This window comes from Lissotriton helveticus, chromosome 8 (genome assembly GCF_964261635.1).
Source record: "Lissotriton helveticus chromosome 8, aLisHel1.1, whole genome shotgun sequence".
Lineage (NCBI taxonomy): Eukaryota > Metazoa > Chordata > Amphibia > Caudata > Salamandridae > Lissotriton > Lissotriton helveticus.
The window spans coordinates 1,171,722,287-1,171,741,825 of record NC_136069.1 but is presented as its reverse complement, the minus strand read 5'-3'; the positions used below and the strand labels follow the sequence as shown (position 1 = coordinate 1,171,741,825).

The following is a 19,539-nucleotide window of genomic DNA, read 5'->3' as shown; positions in this document are numbered from 1 at the left end:
AACTCAACCACTAACAACCGGGCCACCTTCAAGAACGCCACCCGCAAACACCACCAACTGATCCGATCCACCAAGAAATCAGCATTCAAGGATCGCCTTGACAACAACGCCCAAAACAGCAAGGAACTATTCAACATCGTCAAAGAATTTACCAACCCCACCGCCGGCACCAACGACATCAATCCCTCCCAAGACCTCTGAGACTCCCTAGCCTCATTCTTCCACAACAAAATCGCCGACATACATAACAGCTTTGGAACCCAGTCCGAAGACCAGTCCACTCCACCCACCCCCGAACCAAAAATGCCCTCTAACAACCTTTGCGCCTGGAACCCAATAACCACTGAAGACACCGTCCGCCTGATGAACTCCATCCACTCGGGATCGCCAACCGACCCATGTCCCCACCACATTTTCAACAAAGCAGACTCCATTATCGCACCCCATCTCCGTGACGTCATCAACTGCTCCTTCAACTCCGCTACCTTCCCGGAAAGCTGGAAACATGCCGAACTCAGCGCCCTTCTGAAGAAACCCACAGCTGACCCCACTGAACTCAAGAACTACCGCCCCATCTCGCTCCTCCCATTCCCTGCCAAAGTCATTGAGAAAGCCGTCAACAGTCAGCTCGCCGCCTTCCTCGAATCCAACAAATCCCTCGACCCCTCACAGTCCGGCTTCCGAGCCAAACACAGCACCGAAACCGCCCTCATCGTAGCAACAGACGACATTCGAACTCTACTGGACAACGGAGAAACAGCTGCCCTCATCCTACTTGACCTCTCCGCAGCCTTCGACACAGTCTGCCACAGCACCCTCATACAACGCCTCAGCAACGTCGGAATACAAGGAAAAGCATTAGACTGGATCACTCGTTCCTCGCCGAAAGAACCCAGAGAGTCTGCCTCCCCCTTTCAGATCAGAGGCCACCGAAGTCATCTGCGGCGTACCACAAGGATCATCACTCAGTCCCACCCTCTTCAACATATACATGAGTCCCCTCGCATCCATCACGCGCCAACACAACCTCAACATCATCTCCTATGCAGACGACACCCAACTGATCCTCTCCCTCACCAAAGACCCAAACTCCGCCAAAACCAACTTACACGAAGGAATGAAAGAAGTAGCCGAGTGGATGAAGAATAGCCGTTTAAAACTGAACTCGGACAAAACGGAAGTCCTCATCTTAGGTTCATCCCCCGCTGCCTGGGACGACTCATGGTGGCCACCGGCCCTGGGAACCGCACCCATACCTACGGACCACGCACGTAACCTGGGCTTCATCCTGGACTCCTCCCTCTCGATGACCAGACAAGTCAACGCCGTCTCATCATCATGCTTCAACATCCTACGCATGCTCAAAAAAATCTTCCGCTGGATCCCCACCGAAACAAGAAAGACGGTCACACACGCACTGGTCACAAGCCGACTGGATTACGGAAACACCCTTTACGCCGGAACCTCAGCCAAACTACAGAAAAAACTCCAACGCATCCAAAATGCATCAGCCAGACTCATACTAGACATCCCCCGTCAAGCTCACATTTCCGGACACCTGAAAGACCTCCACTGGCTCCCAGTCAACAAGAGAATAACGTTCCCTCTCCTCACCCACGCACACAAAGCCCTCTACGACCTAGGACCCGAATGCCTCAACACGCGACTGTCCTTCTACACCCCCACCCGCCAACTATGATCGTCCAATCAAGCCCTCGCCGCAATTCCACGCATCCATAGATCCACCATGGGGGGAAGATCCTTCTCCTACTTAGCGGCCAAAACCTGGAATTCTCTCCCCACCCACCTCCGCCTTACACAGAACCACCTCTCCTTCAGAAAGCAACTAAAAACTTGGATATTCGATAAGTAATGTACCCTCCCTCCCCCAAGCGCCTTGAGACCCTCTGGGTGAGTAGTGCGCTATACAAATTTCTGAACTTGAACTTGTGTTCTGCCCCTGTGTTAGGTGCTCCGGATTACAGTAAGCCTTTCACACTCTACGTTCAGGAAAGAGAAGGTTGTGCGTTGTTAGTTTTAACACAACAATTTGGAGACAAACAGCGGCCATGTGCCTATTTTTCGGCTACATTGGATCCAGTAGCCAAGGCACTACCTAGTTGTCTTAGAGCTACAGCAGCAGCAGCGATCTCCATTCGTTAATCTGCTGGATTGGTACTGGATAACACCCTCGTGGTTATGGTACCACATGCAGTGGATACTCTTTTGAATAGAACGAAAACACAACATCTCACGAGTGCCCGTTTGTCTGGGTATGAGCTGACTCTTTTGGCTAGTCATATACACATCAAGCGATGTAATACTTTGAATCCAGCAACACTGTTACCCATTACAGAAGAGAAAGATACCCAAGAACAGCATGATTGTTTTCTCCGTACAGAGGAGGAAACGAAAGGCAGAATAGACTTAAAAGATACACCACTCGTGGACCCAGATGAGATCCGATGGGTGGATGGGTCTTGTTTTAAGCTCCCCAATGGTGAAACGACTGCAGCTTATGCTGTTACTACTTTGCATACAGTTGTAGAGACAGCACGTATTAGACAGAATTCAGCCGAAGCAGCTGAGCTGATTGCCCTGACAAGAGCGTGTGTGTTGGCTAAAGGAAAGAGAGTTAATGTGTTCACCGACAGCCAATATGCATTCGGGGTGGCCCACAGTTGTGGTCATCTCTGGAAAGAAAGAGGATTCTTTACTTCACATGGTACTAAATACAGCATGGTCAGTTAGTGAATGATCTTTTGGAATCACTTGCCTTGCCTACCCAGATAGCAATTGTGAAGTGTAGTGCACATAAAAGGATCACTGATGATGTGGGTCGCGGGAATGCTTTTGCGGACGAGGTAGCGAAAGAAACAGCGAGAAATCCTACCAGTCGTATGTGTGTTGCAGGCCCTGCAAGATGGGTAAGAGAAGGAGGAATGTGTGAGGACACAATAGAAAGTGTGAGAATGATTCAAGAAGAGGCTACAGAGAAGGAATTGAGTAAGTGGAGAGAAAGTACGGGAATGTTGGACGTGACAGGGTGTTGGACGGAATTGTCAGAACACCAACGTTGGCTGTCACCAGATGCCTATGTATTGCCTGTGGTTACTATGGCGCATGGTCCAGCCCACATCAGTGCGAAAGGGATATGCAAACTTCTGGCTCCAGTATGGCAGAATGAAGGAATCCCTAAATGTGCGGAGAATGTGGTGAAACATTGTATCGTTTGCTTGATGCATAATCCAGGAAAGGGAACCCCCAACTCCGGCAGGTCATTTTGCTCCCCCTACGTATCCTTTTGAGGTATTACAAATCGATTACATTCCTATGGAATGTTGTAATAATTTAAAGTATGTTCTGGTGCTGGTGTGTGCCTTTTCCAGATGGATAGAGGCCTACCCCCTAAAGGATAATACTGCTTTGTCCACTGCCAAAGTCCTCTTGAAGGAATTTTTCCCGAGGTTTGGTTTGCCGCGAGTTGTCTGGAGTGACAATGGAAGTGAATTTGTAGGCCAAATTATGCGGAAGGTGTGTGCAGGCCTTGTTATTAGGCAGAAATTCCATGCGGCAAACCACCCTCAGTCGGCAGGTTTGGTAGAATGCTATAATGGCACTCTAAAGCTCAAACTGGCAAAGATTCAGGCCAGCACGGGTCTTCCTTATCCCGATGCTTTACCTTTGGCACTCCTATCTACGAGAACAACTGTACATTCTCGCCTGAGACTCAGCCCATACGAGGTTGTTTTTGGATGCCCAGCAAACGTCTGGGGAGTCCCACGACACAAGAAGTACTCTGATATTCCGTATCCTATGTTGATTGACTATTTGCATGACCTCACCACTAAATTGCGTGTTCTTCATCAGCAGGTACAAAACGCTTTGCCAGAGGCTTACACAGACCCAGGCCACTCCAACCAACCCGGAGACTGGGTCTGCCTGAAGAATTTTCAGCGGAAGAAGAATCTGGAACCTCGCTGGGGGCCGCCTCGACAAGTTCTTCTGGTGACACGTACAGCAGTAAAGGTCGTCGGAAAAAAGAATTGTATCCACGGCGTGCACTGCAAAAGGGTACCTTTGCGTTTGCCTTTTGACCAGTGGGTCTGCAAGGGTATAAGTGATTGTGAAGGCGAAAGGGTTCCTCGGTTGGTACCTTTCAGTAGTGCACGTCGATCGGATGAGATCTGAGAAAGAAGATGACGATGTGTTGCAAGAAGCTGTACCATCACATCTGCGGTTGAACACAACAAGTTCAGAGACTTTGTTTCGAGAACAAACGGTACCTGACAAGGCTCGGTACAATCTGAGACCGAGATTGAAAAAGAACAATTGAATTTTTTTTCTTTTTTCGGTTACACTTTTAAGAGACATTCTTTTTTCTACCATCCATCAAGTTGCAGGGTCATGGTAGGAGTCTTAGGCTGTGACCTGAGTAGTGACATAGGTCTGCAGGACTTGCAGTGTCATAGGACGGCTAATAACCACAACTAAGTGATCTAGGAAGATTACCGTGAGCAACGCTTTAGAGAATGGATATTGAATTTGAAAAGAATGATACAAAGCAAAAAATGAACAGTAAATGTAAGAAATTGTTGTTTAGTCCATGTGGCATAACTTTGTGCATTTTAATATGTTCATGTATTTTATTGGCTTGTGTGGGTTGGGTTGTTCACACTGTGCAGCAAGCACCTGTTCCTACTTCTGTTTCTTTGTCTTTTTCCACTACTGTCTCTCCGTATCAGTTTCATACACTCCCAGAACACAAACAAACTAGGAGAACAGAATACTTTAACAATTCATTCATCCAGCTGTTGCATCAGCATCAACTGGCAGTCAATACAACTGACTGTTGGGTTTGTGGACTCATGCCCCATAACACAGAGAAAGGGATGCCATATTTAGTCCTTCCGTTCTCTTATGAAGGTTCTGCCTGGGCCTATCTGGCTGTGTTTTCCAATGCATACCAGAATCAACTTCGACATTCTCTTGTTGGTCCACATGGTGGTGGAGCAGATTTTAGTCATAGTTCTGTGATAAAGGGAATAGTGGCTATGGCTAGAGTTGCCGAAAGTGGTAAGATTCCCGTCGATGAGAAACGAGCGTATGATGGTTGGAATGTGACTCGCTATGTTACTAGCCTCACAGATAAGGCTAGACAAGGAATATCACCACCAATCTGGACCATACCTCATCAAAGAAATTTGTGTTTACAGATAAATGGTAAAAATATTAAAAACCAACAGGAAAAGAGTGTTTGTTCTCATACATACATCTATTCATCACAGATTACTTCACCATTAGTACCATCACAAGGCACATATTTTGTCTGCCACGACAGAGCCTACACGTGGCGCCCCCGCCAACTTTTCAGGAACATGTTATGTGGCTTTTCTTCTCCCTCCGACATGCACTGCTCCTTCAAGTCATTATAGAAATAGATATGGCAGAGGTGTTATCGATACTAAAGACACCGCAGGACAAGAGGGAGGGAACTTTTTCAAAGGGTTCCTTCCTTTCTGGGGCCCAATGGCCAATAGCAGAAACATTAGACAGTTAGTTTGTGTTGTTGAGGCTACCATAAATGTGACTTCTGGAGCCTTGAGTAATTTAACAGCCGAACTTCAGGCCTTATGCCTTATGACTTTGCAGAACCGGATGGTTCTAGACATCATTCTCGCAGATCGCGGAGGAGTCTGTAAATTGATAGGCTCTAGTTGCTGCATTTATATTCCTGATAATGCCCCTACAGTATACCAAGCCATCTCCAAATTGCACGTAATTTCCGAGTCGATTCACCAGGATACAGGAGATTGGTCGGTGATGGGATGGTTTTGGGGACTACTGTCCACATGGGGATGGAAGGTATTAACCTTCCTTGGAATGGCTTTGGCCATCATTTTCTCTTGTTGTCTGTGTGTACAATGTGGTCCTGCCATCTGTGGTCTTTGTACCACCATGTGCGTCCCAAGACCTGTGTCACAGAGAACAGAGCATATTAAAATGATGTTGCAGCAACAGCTTGACGACCTCATGGCCATTGACATCGACTCAGACTAACTTGAGTCTTTTTGTGTTTTGCCTGAGTAACGGCAAAAGGAGGGTCTGAGGTTCTTTGGTTTTCGACTTCGTTCCGCATTTGGCCGCCATTTTGTACCCCGTCGCCATTTTGTATTGCCTTCACTCAGGCAGCACGGCGATCGGAGTGTTTTTGTCGTTGCCAGCTGCTACGCCTCTTTTAGTTAAAAAGTAACCCTCTGCCCTTGTTTACGAAGCTGATGTCAGGGTCTGGCCGAGTCTACTAATCCATGTCTGGGCTGATTGATCCCTGTCTCGACTGACTGTTTGGCTCTCCCTATTCTTTCCTCACTTTATCTTATCCAACTGGCATTCGCTATTCTCTTCTTGTATTCTCTTGTTACACAACTATCCTTTGAGGCACACAAATACGTCCTGCCACCTGCAAATTAGATTATGGCACTAGCATTGATTAACTTGTGGGGAGGGGTAACACACAGGGTCTGAAAGAAGGGCGTATTTGGGACATTCGATAGCTTGTTTTCCAACTTCTCCTATTGGTTAGTTTTGTATGTATTGGGAGTATATGTCGTAAATATGTGTATTATGAAAGATTGTGCGCCACGGAATTGAAGTGGCAGTCTCCTAAGAACCTACTTTGTACTTCTGGGACAACTGTGCTTAGCTGCAGCTAATAAACCTGGTTTTCTATGCTTAACAGAGTGTCTCGTGTCTCTGTCCGACAAGGCATGTGAACTCGAAGATCTAAGGCGTGCCCTGTGCCGCCAGGCCCATAAGGCCCGGTTCTTCAGGCTCAGACTGTTTTCAGCAGGGTCTTGGGCTGCTGAAAGCAGCATAGGTATTCAGGTAATTAGAACTATCTTGGTTATTCTCCATTCCCAAGTGGACCCTTACAGCCCAGCTAGTAATTATGCTTTTTTCCACCTCCAGGAGTTTCCACACTGCCTGTAAAAGAAATTCTGGGGCCAGAATTACAAATTGAATCTATGGGCATCTCCCTATTACGGCTTTAGTCTGTTTGTAGCTTCTCTGGTCCCAAAACCACAATATGAACACTGGCCAGGGACTGACTGAACTGGTACAAAGTGTCTCACCACCCTCAACAACAGAGGTTTCAGCCTTACCATTGACACCTTAAAAGCAGTTGAAATGTGCCAGGCATTAGCTTTACACATGGCCAAGAGCTGCAACATATTTCACACATATTTAAGCCTGGGCTGCTTGAGTTTAAAGCACTAGACGACGAGGGACGAACGCCAACCACATCTATGGGGTATCCAGACCAGTTGCTTCAGGTGCTGACTGGAACAGGCACGCTTGTCTTTGTTCTGGGCACTGCCTGCTAGTCATGTGATTTGTACTGTTTAGGATGGCAACCATACGACTAACTGTGCACACAGCCATGGAGAAGGACAAGTCGGCAGAAAAGTAGCTCAGGGACTCAAAACTCCACCTAAAACATGCAGAGAGCAGCTCCAGTCAGTCATTCATAGCGACGGCAACCCACTGCTAAAGCTTATATATGCCCACCTGATCCAGACACCAGGATGGCAACATGTTTAAACAGACCTGGGTGATCAGTGCAATGGCAGGTGTGGTAACTAGTTTCGCAAACAAAAATACGAGGGAAATGTATCTAAAATAATACCTTTTATGGATATACAAACTTGCATATACACGTACAATTGTTTCTAAATTCTGTATTTGATTGTATAAAATGTTTCACACGTTAATGTTGTTTACGGTCCCTAGAATAGGCAACCGTGGATATAAAAAAAAATATTTGACAAAATGCACAAGAGCATGGTTTCAAAATGTATTTGTTGACGTAATAGGATATCATGTTATTTTAGGCTAAAATCAAAATATTGAATTATATGGGACAGGACTGGAGCAAAAACATGTCTGCATATTTCACAATAGATACAAAAAAGTTCAGTCTGCGAAACAGGAAAATATTGCTATGAACGTGATGTCCACATATTGTTTGGATGAATTATTTTACTGGATAACCTTCACAGGTACATAAAGCAGAAAAATATGTACTAAAAGTTAACTCTTGACAGCCAAAATTGCATCTAAGAAATTTCCGGTGATTTGAATTCGTACATTTCTGAATCCATATTTTCCTAGCAGGGCTTTGTATTCTAAACTAGTTCGCTGTTTGCCTTCACTCATAGTGAGAGCCTGTAGAAAGCCTCTCGGATTTCTGTTCTCTTCATCCATAACAATTTCTCCCACAAGCAGAGTAGTTCCTGCAAATAAAAACATACAAATTATTAATCATTCGATTGCACAGAACATGCATCAAGGAACAGAGTGGTTATTTTAAAACAATCAAAAAAGTCAAACTGCCTTCTGCAAGATTTATCTGCGTTATGACAGTCTAGTATTGACAAAGCCAATATTTGCGGCATCTTCAACCGAGAACGTCTGTTTATATATTCTAATCTCTTAAGGTATGCTCCAGGAATGCATGAGTGGGGGCATGTGATGCCAGTGTCCTGAACAGCATGATAGCATTAGGGTGGAGGATGAACAGGCATATTCGTAACTCATTAGATGGATGGGTGCTGCTATGCCATTTATGCATAGTGGGGGCATCTAGGTTCCAACTGCACATCTTGGGAAAGTGTAGACAAGTAACTGCATTCCAGTTGTCCGCGAAGCATGAGTTATACTGTGGTCCTGACCGCCGGCTCATCAGGGAAAGGTCTCTGCAGTACGGGTTTTAGAAGAAGGCATGGGAGCCTGTCTGCAGTAACTACTTTTTTTTAAACACATGTGCATTAGAAGAATAATTCTCTAGGTACAGTCCTTTTTCTGTTACAACAATCCCATTAGACGTGTTACATAACAGGTCTGTTCTCAGTATTCTGTGTGATATAGAAGGAAAAACCAAGATCATATTCTGTAACGACAATGCTACCAATCGAGCAGTGGACATGTTATATCCTTAGCGTCATTTCAAAGTTGTGCATATTTACATCCAACTAGTGAGAACTTATACAAACCCCTTCTCCCCCCCACCCTAATTCTCCCTATCCCTCTCCTGGTCAGTCTTACTTCAACTTCCACGGTAGTCGAAGGAGGTCTATATATAGTCATCCTTCTAGAGGATGCGGCTTCCAGGGTGAAATCACAATGTCTCGGGTCTACAGGGCCTAATGCCGGAAAGTCACTGGGCGACCTTGTATGTTACTGGGTCGTGGTAGCTTGTGTGGGGGACAAATCAAGTGCTTCCAATTCAATCATCATGGTCTCCCAATCCAGTGCGATGGGTTGCTGCCTCAGGCCTCTCTCTTCCTCCCTTCGAAGAGCTGCACCCTCCGACCTTCCCCATTGAAGCATGTCAGTCTGACAAGTAGTAACCGCAGGACATCTGGGGGACTTCCACCTCATCGTGAAAACTGTAATCGCCAAGATGAGTGCTAGGTTTAGGAACTTTAACCGCACCTTTTGTACCTTTGAGCATCTACGAAGGCCTACAAGGCAGTTTAGGGCCTCATCCGGAACCGGGAGTTGTGTCACTAAAGTTAAAGAGTGGCGGACTCCTCCCCAGTAGCCCCGCAGGCGAGGGCAAGACCACAGCATGTTGATAAAGTCTGCCTCATCTCCTTTACAACGGGGGCAGCAATGAGGGGAGTCCGGAAACATAGGGTGTATTTTTTTCGGGGTAAGATATGACCTATGGAGTATCATCGTCTGGCTAAATTTGAGTCTTGCATTACGCGATACTTTTTTGGGGTGTTCCAGCCTACATTTCCATGTTTTATCTGTGATCTCAACCCCAGAGTCCTCCGCCTAGTGTGCCCTGAGGGATGTAAGTGTAATCGCTGCATGTGCCCGGACCCCAGTATACAGCCAGCGTACTAAATGCCCTCCAGGTCTCATGTAGTATAAGAGGTGTACCAAGTTATGTTGTGTGGGTTAATTCTTCTGTGGAACCCATGTGGTTCTGATATAATGCGTCACAGTGGCGTGTAAAAGATACAGGTGCGGTGGTGCCCCTGTGGCCTGCAAAAAAGGAGTCGTGATCCAACATAGTGCCATCACCAAAGAACGCACCTACCTCCTCTACCCCACTGTCCGTCCAGTCCTGTATTCTGGCCCAAGTAAGTCCCCCCTGTGGTGTAGGGATGCCTAGTATGGGAATGTTTGCGGCGTATGGGGTCAGCGCAGATGTGTAAGATAGAGCCTTCCTCCAACACAGCAGGGCAGTCCTCAACGGGGGGGGGGGGCAATCTGGGGGATCCGAGCCCTCGGTAGCAGCAAAGAATGCAGCTCACCTCGGTCCAGCCTCTGCGGTGTAAACCCAATTTCTTGCAAATTCCTTCCTGCAGTCCAGTATAAAAGCCAGTGGAGCAGACTAGCGTAATAGTAACCTCAGAAGTCGGGGACCCCCAGGCCGCCATTTGGCGTCTCCAGTTGGAGCTTCCGAAGACTTATTCATCAGCGGCCAGCACCCCAGATGAGATTTATCAGTATGGTGTTCAAGGTATTAAAAATGCACTGTGGGAGGACCACAGGGAGATTCAGAAAGTAGTATAATAGGCGAGGCAGCATCACCATTTTTGAGATAGCGTTCCGTCCCATCACTGATAAGGGTAGAGAAGACTAGAACCCGACACTAGCATGGAGCCCTGTTATTGCCCGCAGAGTTTTGCCCTCTATTTGGTCCTCCTGTGCTCTGTCGACGTGAATGCCTAGGTATTTGAAAGTGGTGGGGTCACTGGCAAGGTGTAAGTGCCGAACTGCAGGTGGGTTCAGTGTGGTGTCTTTTGGAAGAAATAACTTGTCGATTTCTCAGGGTTTATGGCCAGGCCTGATAAGCGTTCAAAGGTGGCGAATATATTAGGGAGAGGGGCATTGTCAGCAGTCAGGTCCCATAGTATAGGAATATGTCATCTGCATAGATAGATATTAGGTGATGTACTCTGTCAATATGAATGCCCAGCCGGTCTGCCGATTCCCGAAGGGCCAGAGCTAGGGGTTCTAACGCAAGTACAAACAACAGGGGAGACAGAGGGCACCCCTGCCTTGTGCCTCTGTGAATAGTATATTGGTCGGAGATGTAGCGGCCCGTGCGAGCCCTGGCCATAGGGGACGTATATAATAAGCGGACCCATTTAAGGTATGTGTCCGGGAATCCAAACCGTTTCAATGTTGCAAACATGAAGTCCCAGGATAGGGAATCGAATGCCTATCTAAGGTCCAGTGCTACATATCCCACGTGTTGGAAAGCTTGTGGGGTGGGAGTCATTACAGAATGTAATCGTCGGGTGTACAGAGAGGTACTGCGGTTTGGAAGGAAACCGCATTGATCACTGTGAATAAGTGTATTAAGGTGTGGTTGTATGCGGTTGGCAAGGGCCTTGCTTAGGATTATATATTCAGTGGGTAGCATAGAGAGGGGTCTGTAATTAGACATCTCTAAGTCTCCACTCTTCCATCCCTCTGGGCAGTCGACCTTCGCAACTCGCGCCGAGTGGGTTAAGTGCAGCCGCACGTCAATCCACGTTTCTCGGCATCAGCGTGCACTGTGGTTCGGGGACTTGTGGCCCAGCCGCCGCCGCACTTTTACAGCGTGTAACTCCCACCTCAGGGACCAGATCGCGGCTCCGGGCGGGTCGCTGGCTGCCGCACGCCCTCCGCTGTCGCAGGAACTGCAGGGGTGATCAGCGAATCGCCAATGCCACAGGATTAGTTCAGGATAGTGCTATGACACGACGGAGCTCCGGGCTCAAGCGGCCATCACGGTCGTGAGCAAGCTCAGTCCCCCTTCACATGGGTTTAGCCCAAGTGTCCAACAGAATATCAAAGAGGGTTTCACTGAAGGGAAGAGCAGGCTCAGCTGACTCTGTTGGAGCACCCAAGTAGAGGATCAATGGGCACTTCTACAGAAGGAAGCTACAGCTCCAGAACAAAATCAACACCACGCAAAAGCTGAACAAAAGCAGAGCTAGCATCTGAAGCGAGGAGGTGAAAACAGGTCAGAGGATGGGGCAGAATAAAGGCCATTAGCGTCAACAAGGGCAGAAACCCAATGAAACTGTGGAGGAGGCTCAATCATGTGATCACACACATCACCAAAATACTGGTGTATCAAGGACAAAAAAGGAGGGGGCTCTTCTGAAAGTGGAGGAAGGGAGCCCTACGAGGATTGACCCACTGACACCGGCGGCGGATCCAGTACAGGCATCACAGGTGGGAACCCCAAGGGGCAGTGTACTGGAGCCGAGACGGGGTTGATCATGCATTCAGAGGGCCCGCTAAAACCACGGGAGAACCTGCCGTTTTGGAGTCACTCGAGGTCGCACTAACCTCCCTGGGGCAAAGAAGCGTGCCGGAAGGAGGTTCAGAGCCAAAAATAGCATGGAGGGAGAGATAGTATTCTCTCATCTGAACCAGAGTGGCACGGGTGCTGAGAAATACCGGAAGGCATGGCCCAGATACGGATTGGTGTCAGTACAACGCGTTGTATTACAACGCATTCCGTTACAACGCAGATTTTACAACGCGGGATCCATTACAACGGATGTCATTACAATGCATGGCATTACATCGCAGATGCTATTACAACGCATGGCATTACATCGTAAGTATAGGTAAGTTGACTTTTTTTTAAAAATGTTATTTAGTTTATTGTAATTAAATTTATTTAAATAATTTAATTAAAAGACATTTAAAAATTGTCATTAATTTAATTTAATAAAATAATATCTATTTAATAAATGTAAATATAATAAAAATTGTAATTAATTTAATTAAAAAAAGTAATTAGTTTAATGTACATATTTTTTATAATGAAATTAAATTAAATTAATAATATTAAATTATTTAATTTAATTAATTTAATTAAAAAATGTAATTAATGTAAAATAATTAATTTAATTTATTAAATATATTTCAATTAATTTTAAAATGGTAAATATAATTTAATTATCCCTAAAGCCAAACCCTGCCCTAAAACCTAAAAACACCCCTGTACCCCAAAACCCAAACCCTGCCCTAAAACCTAAAAACACCCCTGTACCCCAAAACCCAAACCCTGCCCTGAAACCTAAAAACACCCCTGTACCCCAAAACCCAAACCCTACCCTGAAACCTAAAAACACCCCTGTACCCCAAAACCCAAACCCTGCCCTGAAACCTAAAAACACCCCTGTACCCCAAAACCCAAACCCTGCCCTGAAACCTAAAAACACCCCTGTACCCCAAAACCCAAACCCTACCCTGAAACCTAAAAACACCCCTGTACCCCAAAACCCAAACCCTACCCTGAAACCTAAAAACACCCCTGTACCCCAAAACCCAAACCCTACCCTGAAACCTAAAAACACCCCTGTACCCCAAAACCCAAACCCTACCCTGAAACCTAAAAACACCCTGTACCCCCAAACACCTATACATATACTCCTATACTCATATTTATTTAAAAAATTACTTAAAATAATAAATTTAATTTATAATATTTAAAAACATAAAGAAATATTTTTATTTATTTTTATTTATAATTAATATTAATTAAATCATTTATATAATATTAAATAAAATTAAAATAAATTATATACTTACCAATACTTACGATGTAATGGTATGCGTTGTAATAGCATCTGCGATGTAATGCCATGCGTTGTAATGCCATGCGTTGTAATGGATCCTGCGTTGTAATAGCTGCGTTGTAACAGCATTACGACGTAAAAGTTGCGTTGTAAGTGATACACACCCCAGATACTCGCTCCGACTCCAGAATCAGAGGAATAGCAGGCGAGTCAGGAGGACCACATGTAAAGTAGGGGAAGGCCAAGGCACCGACAGCCAACAGCGTGACTTACCAGCCGACCGCAATGACAAAGGTGTTTGGGAGCTGTCCCTCGAGCAGTCCTTGAAGGAAGAAGATGAAAGCAAATCGAGAGGGGCCGTCGACCACCGACGGCCAATAGCGTCACGTGGCACTCCTGCAAAGTCGAAGACTGAAGCTAAAAACACGAGCCACACCGTCTGGAGTCAGGGTGCGCACTTAAATACCACACAGAAATAGGATGAGGGTGCAGGGTCGATATCTTAGATCACAGGACCCCTAGATATCTGGAAAAAAGCACACTGTTTCATTGAGAACGACGAGGTAGACCAAGATGGCCATAGGTACCGCTCTCCGGATCCGCGTGGAAAGGAAGAAACTCACATCAGGGGAGGGCTTATGGACTCTGACGACGTCATAGCCAGTGGAGGCCGACATGCGGAGTCGTCCGGCACCCTCTACCGATGTGCAGAGGTACTGCTGTTTGAAAAATGCCCGGATCCAGTCCGGCACCTGGGGATAATCTAAGGTTTGGAATCTGCAGCTAGCCGTCTCTATCAGATATCTTAGAGTGCACTTGGGCCTCAGCAATGACACTGCCATTATCAGGTCTATGTCACAACCAGTGGCAAAGAACTGGATTAGAGGCTGACTTGGCACTCAAGTTTGAAGAAAGGAATCGTGCTAGTTGGATATTAAGGGGACTATCGCTAAGGATCCACTGGCCATCACAGAATGCTTTGAGTACTCCTGAAGTGAATCCAGAACTGTGAGGAGTGTAGTTCTTGAGTACAGGTGGGCCGAGGAGTCAGTGAATATAAGATGTCTTGGGAAGGCCACAACAGTAGGAGGGACTCAAGAAGCCCCGACCAACAAGTCATCAAACAAGGGTACCCGGCAACAGGAACAGTCAATAATAACAATCCTACTCGGATGTGTAGTGTGTGGCTAAGGCGCTGTTCATTTTTGGTAGGCATGAGGAGATCAAGTGATTTCCCCAGAATCACAGATTGTTGAGCCGGCACAAACTATCGAACCTGGATCCCCATTTGGCAGCTCTGGCAGTCACGCCACATCCTGTCCAAGCAGCAGCGATGGGAAGGACTTCGTGGAGGAGGCAACTGAGCTTCAGCACCATAGACCTGTAGTTGGAAGCTGGTGAGGCTAATGTATAACCACTGTCGTTAACAACGATGGTGACTCCCTTATTTGGGTAGGATTTCTACAAGCTATAAATGGCAATATGTAACTTTGGATACATGCTATTGAGGGCCTGAAATATGGACTTGGAAACGGAGACACACCAGTTGAAAACACAGAAATGTATATTTTCTGGAGCTATTTCATATGCGATACAGGATATGAGAAGCTCATTCAGCTGAAGGCAGTGCTCAGCTGAATGTCAAGTTAGTGTGGCAATATCCAGTGTCGCTGTTTTCTATCTTATCCCATCCCCTTATTTCTGGTCTACTGCTAGCCAACATAATATTTTGTGTATGACTGGTAGTTTTTTTTAGAGATGTGTTAAACACACATTGCTCCCATGAATCCGGATTTCAGGATAAATGATTTCGGACAACAGAGTTCCACAGGTCCAGAAAAATTGGCCTGCCAGGAAAACAGAAGTGAATTGTGAATGCACTCCTAAAACCTGTGCATGTGTCTCTGGCGTAGCCAAGAGAATGCAGGTAATAATTTCATAATGATTAAAATGGTGACAGAATTATTTCAAGATAGAGTTGCAATTACTCTACGAGTGCTGACATTTGGGCATTCATTGTCTTTCTCTCTGAAAACAGAAGTTGGTGCATGTAGAGCTGAGCGGATTACAACTGCTGAACTACGTATGGTGATTTAACTGGGAATTTAAACAACAAAGCCACGTCTAAAATGCATTAATTGGACCGCTGCTGCATCCCCAACAAGCCAGTGGTAAGATCGCACCAGGATTGCTGGCTAGGTTTAATAAACAGTGTCTCAAGAATACCCGACTAATGTTACAGATATTGAAGCAGAAGTCGCAGAGGGAAAGATCAAAGCTTCAATTTTTAAACAAGATTAGATTGTGGGAAAGGATATATATGCACACACAATAGGACTTTCTGCACTCTGGAGCTCAGGAGTAATTCTTTGGCCTAAGGTTGACTAACACATTTCTCTTATTACGTTTTATATTTTCCAATCTTCATATGTTTTGCACACCGTACCCTTGCAGAACTTAAACCAAGAAATTGAATTTTCAGATGTCTTTTTTTTTTTTTTTTTTTTGCATGAATAAATCCTTTTTATTTATTTTTTTTTTAAATGTTTTTATTGTTTGCAGGCGTACAAGGGATGAGTGAATTAATTCATAAGCAATTCATTTTGACATACATAAATTTTTTCCATATAAAATAAATACAACTAAATCATGAAATATTGTTTTGAAAATAGATAATCAGCAAAAAGAGAAGAAAAAAAAAAAAAAAGAAGAAAAAAAAAAAAATATATATATATATAATATCAGTTTCTTTTCAACGTTGATGCGAATAATGTAGTTCAAACTATTTTCTAAACCCCCCCCCTGAATCACAAGAAAAGAGAAAATATAATATATACAAAATAAAGCATCATAAATCTATAAAAGTACCCCAAATTTTTTGGTGCTTTTTCAATGACTGTAAGCCCCTGATCTTAGCTAGAGCTAGCTCCATTGAGTATATCTCGACTACCAGGGCCCACCAATCCCAGACCTTAGGTATTTCTGGACTAATCCATGCTCTGGCCAAAGTTAGCTTAGCACAGGACATTAATATCGTGGCCAAAGCAGCTTGTGGAAAAGATGCCGAGTAAGTGTCTAACAAAACAGAAGTGGCCGTAAATGTAGGCAGCTGAATATGTTTCAGTTTAAGAACTTTTTCTACATCATGCCAAAAAGTTTTGAGATTCGGGCATGAGAATAAAACATGTGCTAAGTCAGCTGCTTCGGCAGAGCATTTAGGGCATTTTGTACGATCACTATGAATGTTATTATTAGATGGCCATTTTGAGATTCTTTCCGGGGTATAGTACAACATACAGGTTGTTCTAAATTGTTGTAGTCTAAGGTTTGAAGATCGCACTCGTTTATTGATATTTGTTAAAGAGCTCTCAATCTGTTTAGATGTTATATTTGACCCCAGCATTCTGCTCCATTTGTCAGCCAGTTTAATACAATCATTTGATTTAAATCCAACAAAGAGCTTGTAAACTTCGCTTATTGTGGATTTATTTTTGGAGGAGTATAAACATGTCCAGATATCGCTTTCAGTGACCTCCAATAATTGTTTTTTATTAATTAGGTAGTTGTGTATCTGTAAGTGTTTATATCTCATATTTTCAGATAGATTATATAATAGTTTAAGAGTATTGAATTCTAAAAAACCTTGTATTCCATAAAAATCCCCTAAAACCGTGATGCCCGATCTTAGCCAGCAGCGAGTATTAGTGTCAGAAAAAATGTTTGGTAGGCCTGGATTGCCACAGAAATGTACTATGAAACAATCTTTTTGCATCTTGAGAACACCCAGAGATATTTTAAGTAGGCAGTTTATTCAGAGACATTAAGAAAAGACAAATCTATTACCTGGCTTGCTAATAGTGGATATTCTGGTTAACAACGTGTGTAGATTTTCATCAGATAAATCGTGCAACACCCTTGTAAGAATATAAAGATCCACGACAGGGAGGTTGTCTTTTAAAAAATCACCTGTAAGAACACAGACATTTAGAATATCACATTATTTTAATAACGGTTTAATATGGTTAAAACAAAGCAGGTTAATTCGTATAATGCAAAATCTTAGAATGGTGCCAGTCACACAAGACAAAAGAAATCTGCAATTCTTAGAATAACAATCAACAGATATGTTTCTCTTACTGGTAGGCAAAGATATTCAGAGATTTTATATATATATATATATTTTTTAATAACAAACTTTATTTGGTTATTCTGCATTGTAGTGGGCGTGAGCCCTTTAAGGATCTGTGTGAACAGAAGGATAATATTTGCATCGGTAACCATTTTTATACTGACAGACAATACCTGCCAAACATGCAGGAGAAACAATAATACAACCATTACGCAGACAGTTGTTAATCTCAATAATTCAGCACATGATTCATCCAACTCTAATAATACATCATGACAGTGCAATAATAGGACCAAATGATACAATATTGTGTGATACACGTCAGGGATAGGAGGGTGCCACTCATGGATCCTCTTCAGGCAGGGGGGGGGCGCAACTCAATTCCTTGGTAGGTCGCCCACCATGTCCAGATCTTGCGGTGTTTCCTGGGGCAACCCCAGGCCTCAAATACAGCAATCTCGGCCCCCATACATTTATCCAATTCAGTTTTCCATTTGCCTATGGTAGGGGAGATGGCGCCTTCCACCCCTGTGCAATATCTCTTTTGGCAATAGGAAGGGCAAGGAACAATAGATGCGGTTTATAGCGGTTCCCCTCTATGTCATCGGTGGAATGCAATAAAAACAGTTTGGTCGAGTAGAAGCACCCATGCCAACACCTCATTAAGGCATGATCAAACCCTGTTCCAGAAGGGCTGCAAAGCTATGCAGCTCCATACCGTGTGTATGAAGGAGCCATCATCTACGCCACACCGTAGGCACGTTGGGGACTGAATAACCCCCATTCACCACAGTCGTACCCTAGTGTAATATATTCTATATAAATATTTTAACTGGATGGACCGGTTACGTGTGGAGACCGCCGCGCCCCTCAGGCTGGCAATCGCCTCAGCCCAGTCATCATCTGTGACTTTCGGAATATCTGCCTGCCAGGCCAGTCGGGTGTTATCGAGGGTAGTAGGTGTGTACGTCGTCAGTGTTTGGTATATTTGTCTAATTTTGTGTAAACCAAAGTCTCCCATCAGCAGGCGACCATCCAAGGGCTGGAACTCAGGAAGAGCCTCTAGATTTCGGATCTGGGGGATGAGTGCATGACGGAGTTGCAAACATTTATAAAACTGCGACTTATGGAGGCTGAAGCCCGTCTGAAGTTGTTGGAATGATTTTAGGGTAGTACCCCGTGATATATCCCCAAGGGTCAAAATCCCCACCAGGTCCCATCTCCGGAACCCGTCTAAAGAGGTTGCTGATTGATGGTGTGTGCCATGCCATAGGGGGGTTTGTTGAGTGAGTTTTCCTTTCCACCCCATTTGTCTGGTCTTGGCCTTCCATAGCTGTATGACTACTCTGCCAGCCGGTGGTAGGTGGTCTAAACGTGTGTAGCTGTACAGTAAGTGGAGAAGAGGGACTTGTTCCATTGCGGCGTGTTCGATAGTGTATGCTGTGTCTGTAGGGGAATTATACCATAATTTGTTGATTACAAGGAGGTGAGACGCAACATAATAGGAATAAATATCAGCCGCCGCTATCCCCACGCAGTATGTGGACTGTGTACATGTACGGAGTGCCACACGAACAGTCCCACCACCCCAGAGGAAATTATTTTGTATAGCATTCACCTGTGCAAACCAATTGCGGGGGAGAGGGTAAGGACATTTTTGGAGGCAGTACAGGATCCGAGGTAAAGAAACCATCCTAAAGATGGCTGAGCACCCATAGAGGGAGAGGGGGGACCATATTGTTGTTTCATTCTTAGGGCTAATTAAAAATGGGGTAATATTGTGTGCCCAGGAAATCTTGGGGCAAG

At 44.9% G+C, this 19,539-nt stretch overlaps 1 protein-coding gene across 4 annotated transcripts in view; it reads right to left on the bottom strand.

The window, feature by feature from the left end:
- Window positions 1-7,841: 7,841 nt before the first annotated feature.
- The window catches only part of ASMTL (acetylserotonin O-methyltransferase like), a 221,177-nt gene continuing 209,479 nt past the window's right edge, over window positions 7,842-19,539 (bottom strand). For all 4 annotated transcript variants that reach the window (XM_078658086.1, XM_078658088.1, XM_078658085.1 and 1 more), the window contains exons 13-14: window positions 17,448-17,570; window positions 7,842-8,294 (exon numbers count right to left, since the gene is read on the bottom strand). In XM_078658086.1, coding sequence (XP_078514212.1) covers window positions 8,092-8,294; window positions 17,448-17,570 — 326 coding nt within the window. In that variant the 3' untranslated portion in view covers window positions 7,842-8,091. The remainder of the gene's footprint in view (window positions 8,295-17,447; window positions 17,571-19,539) is intronic.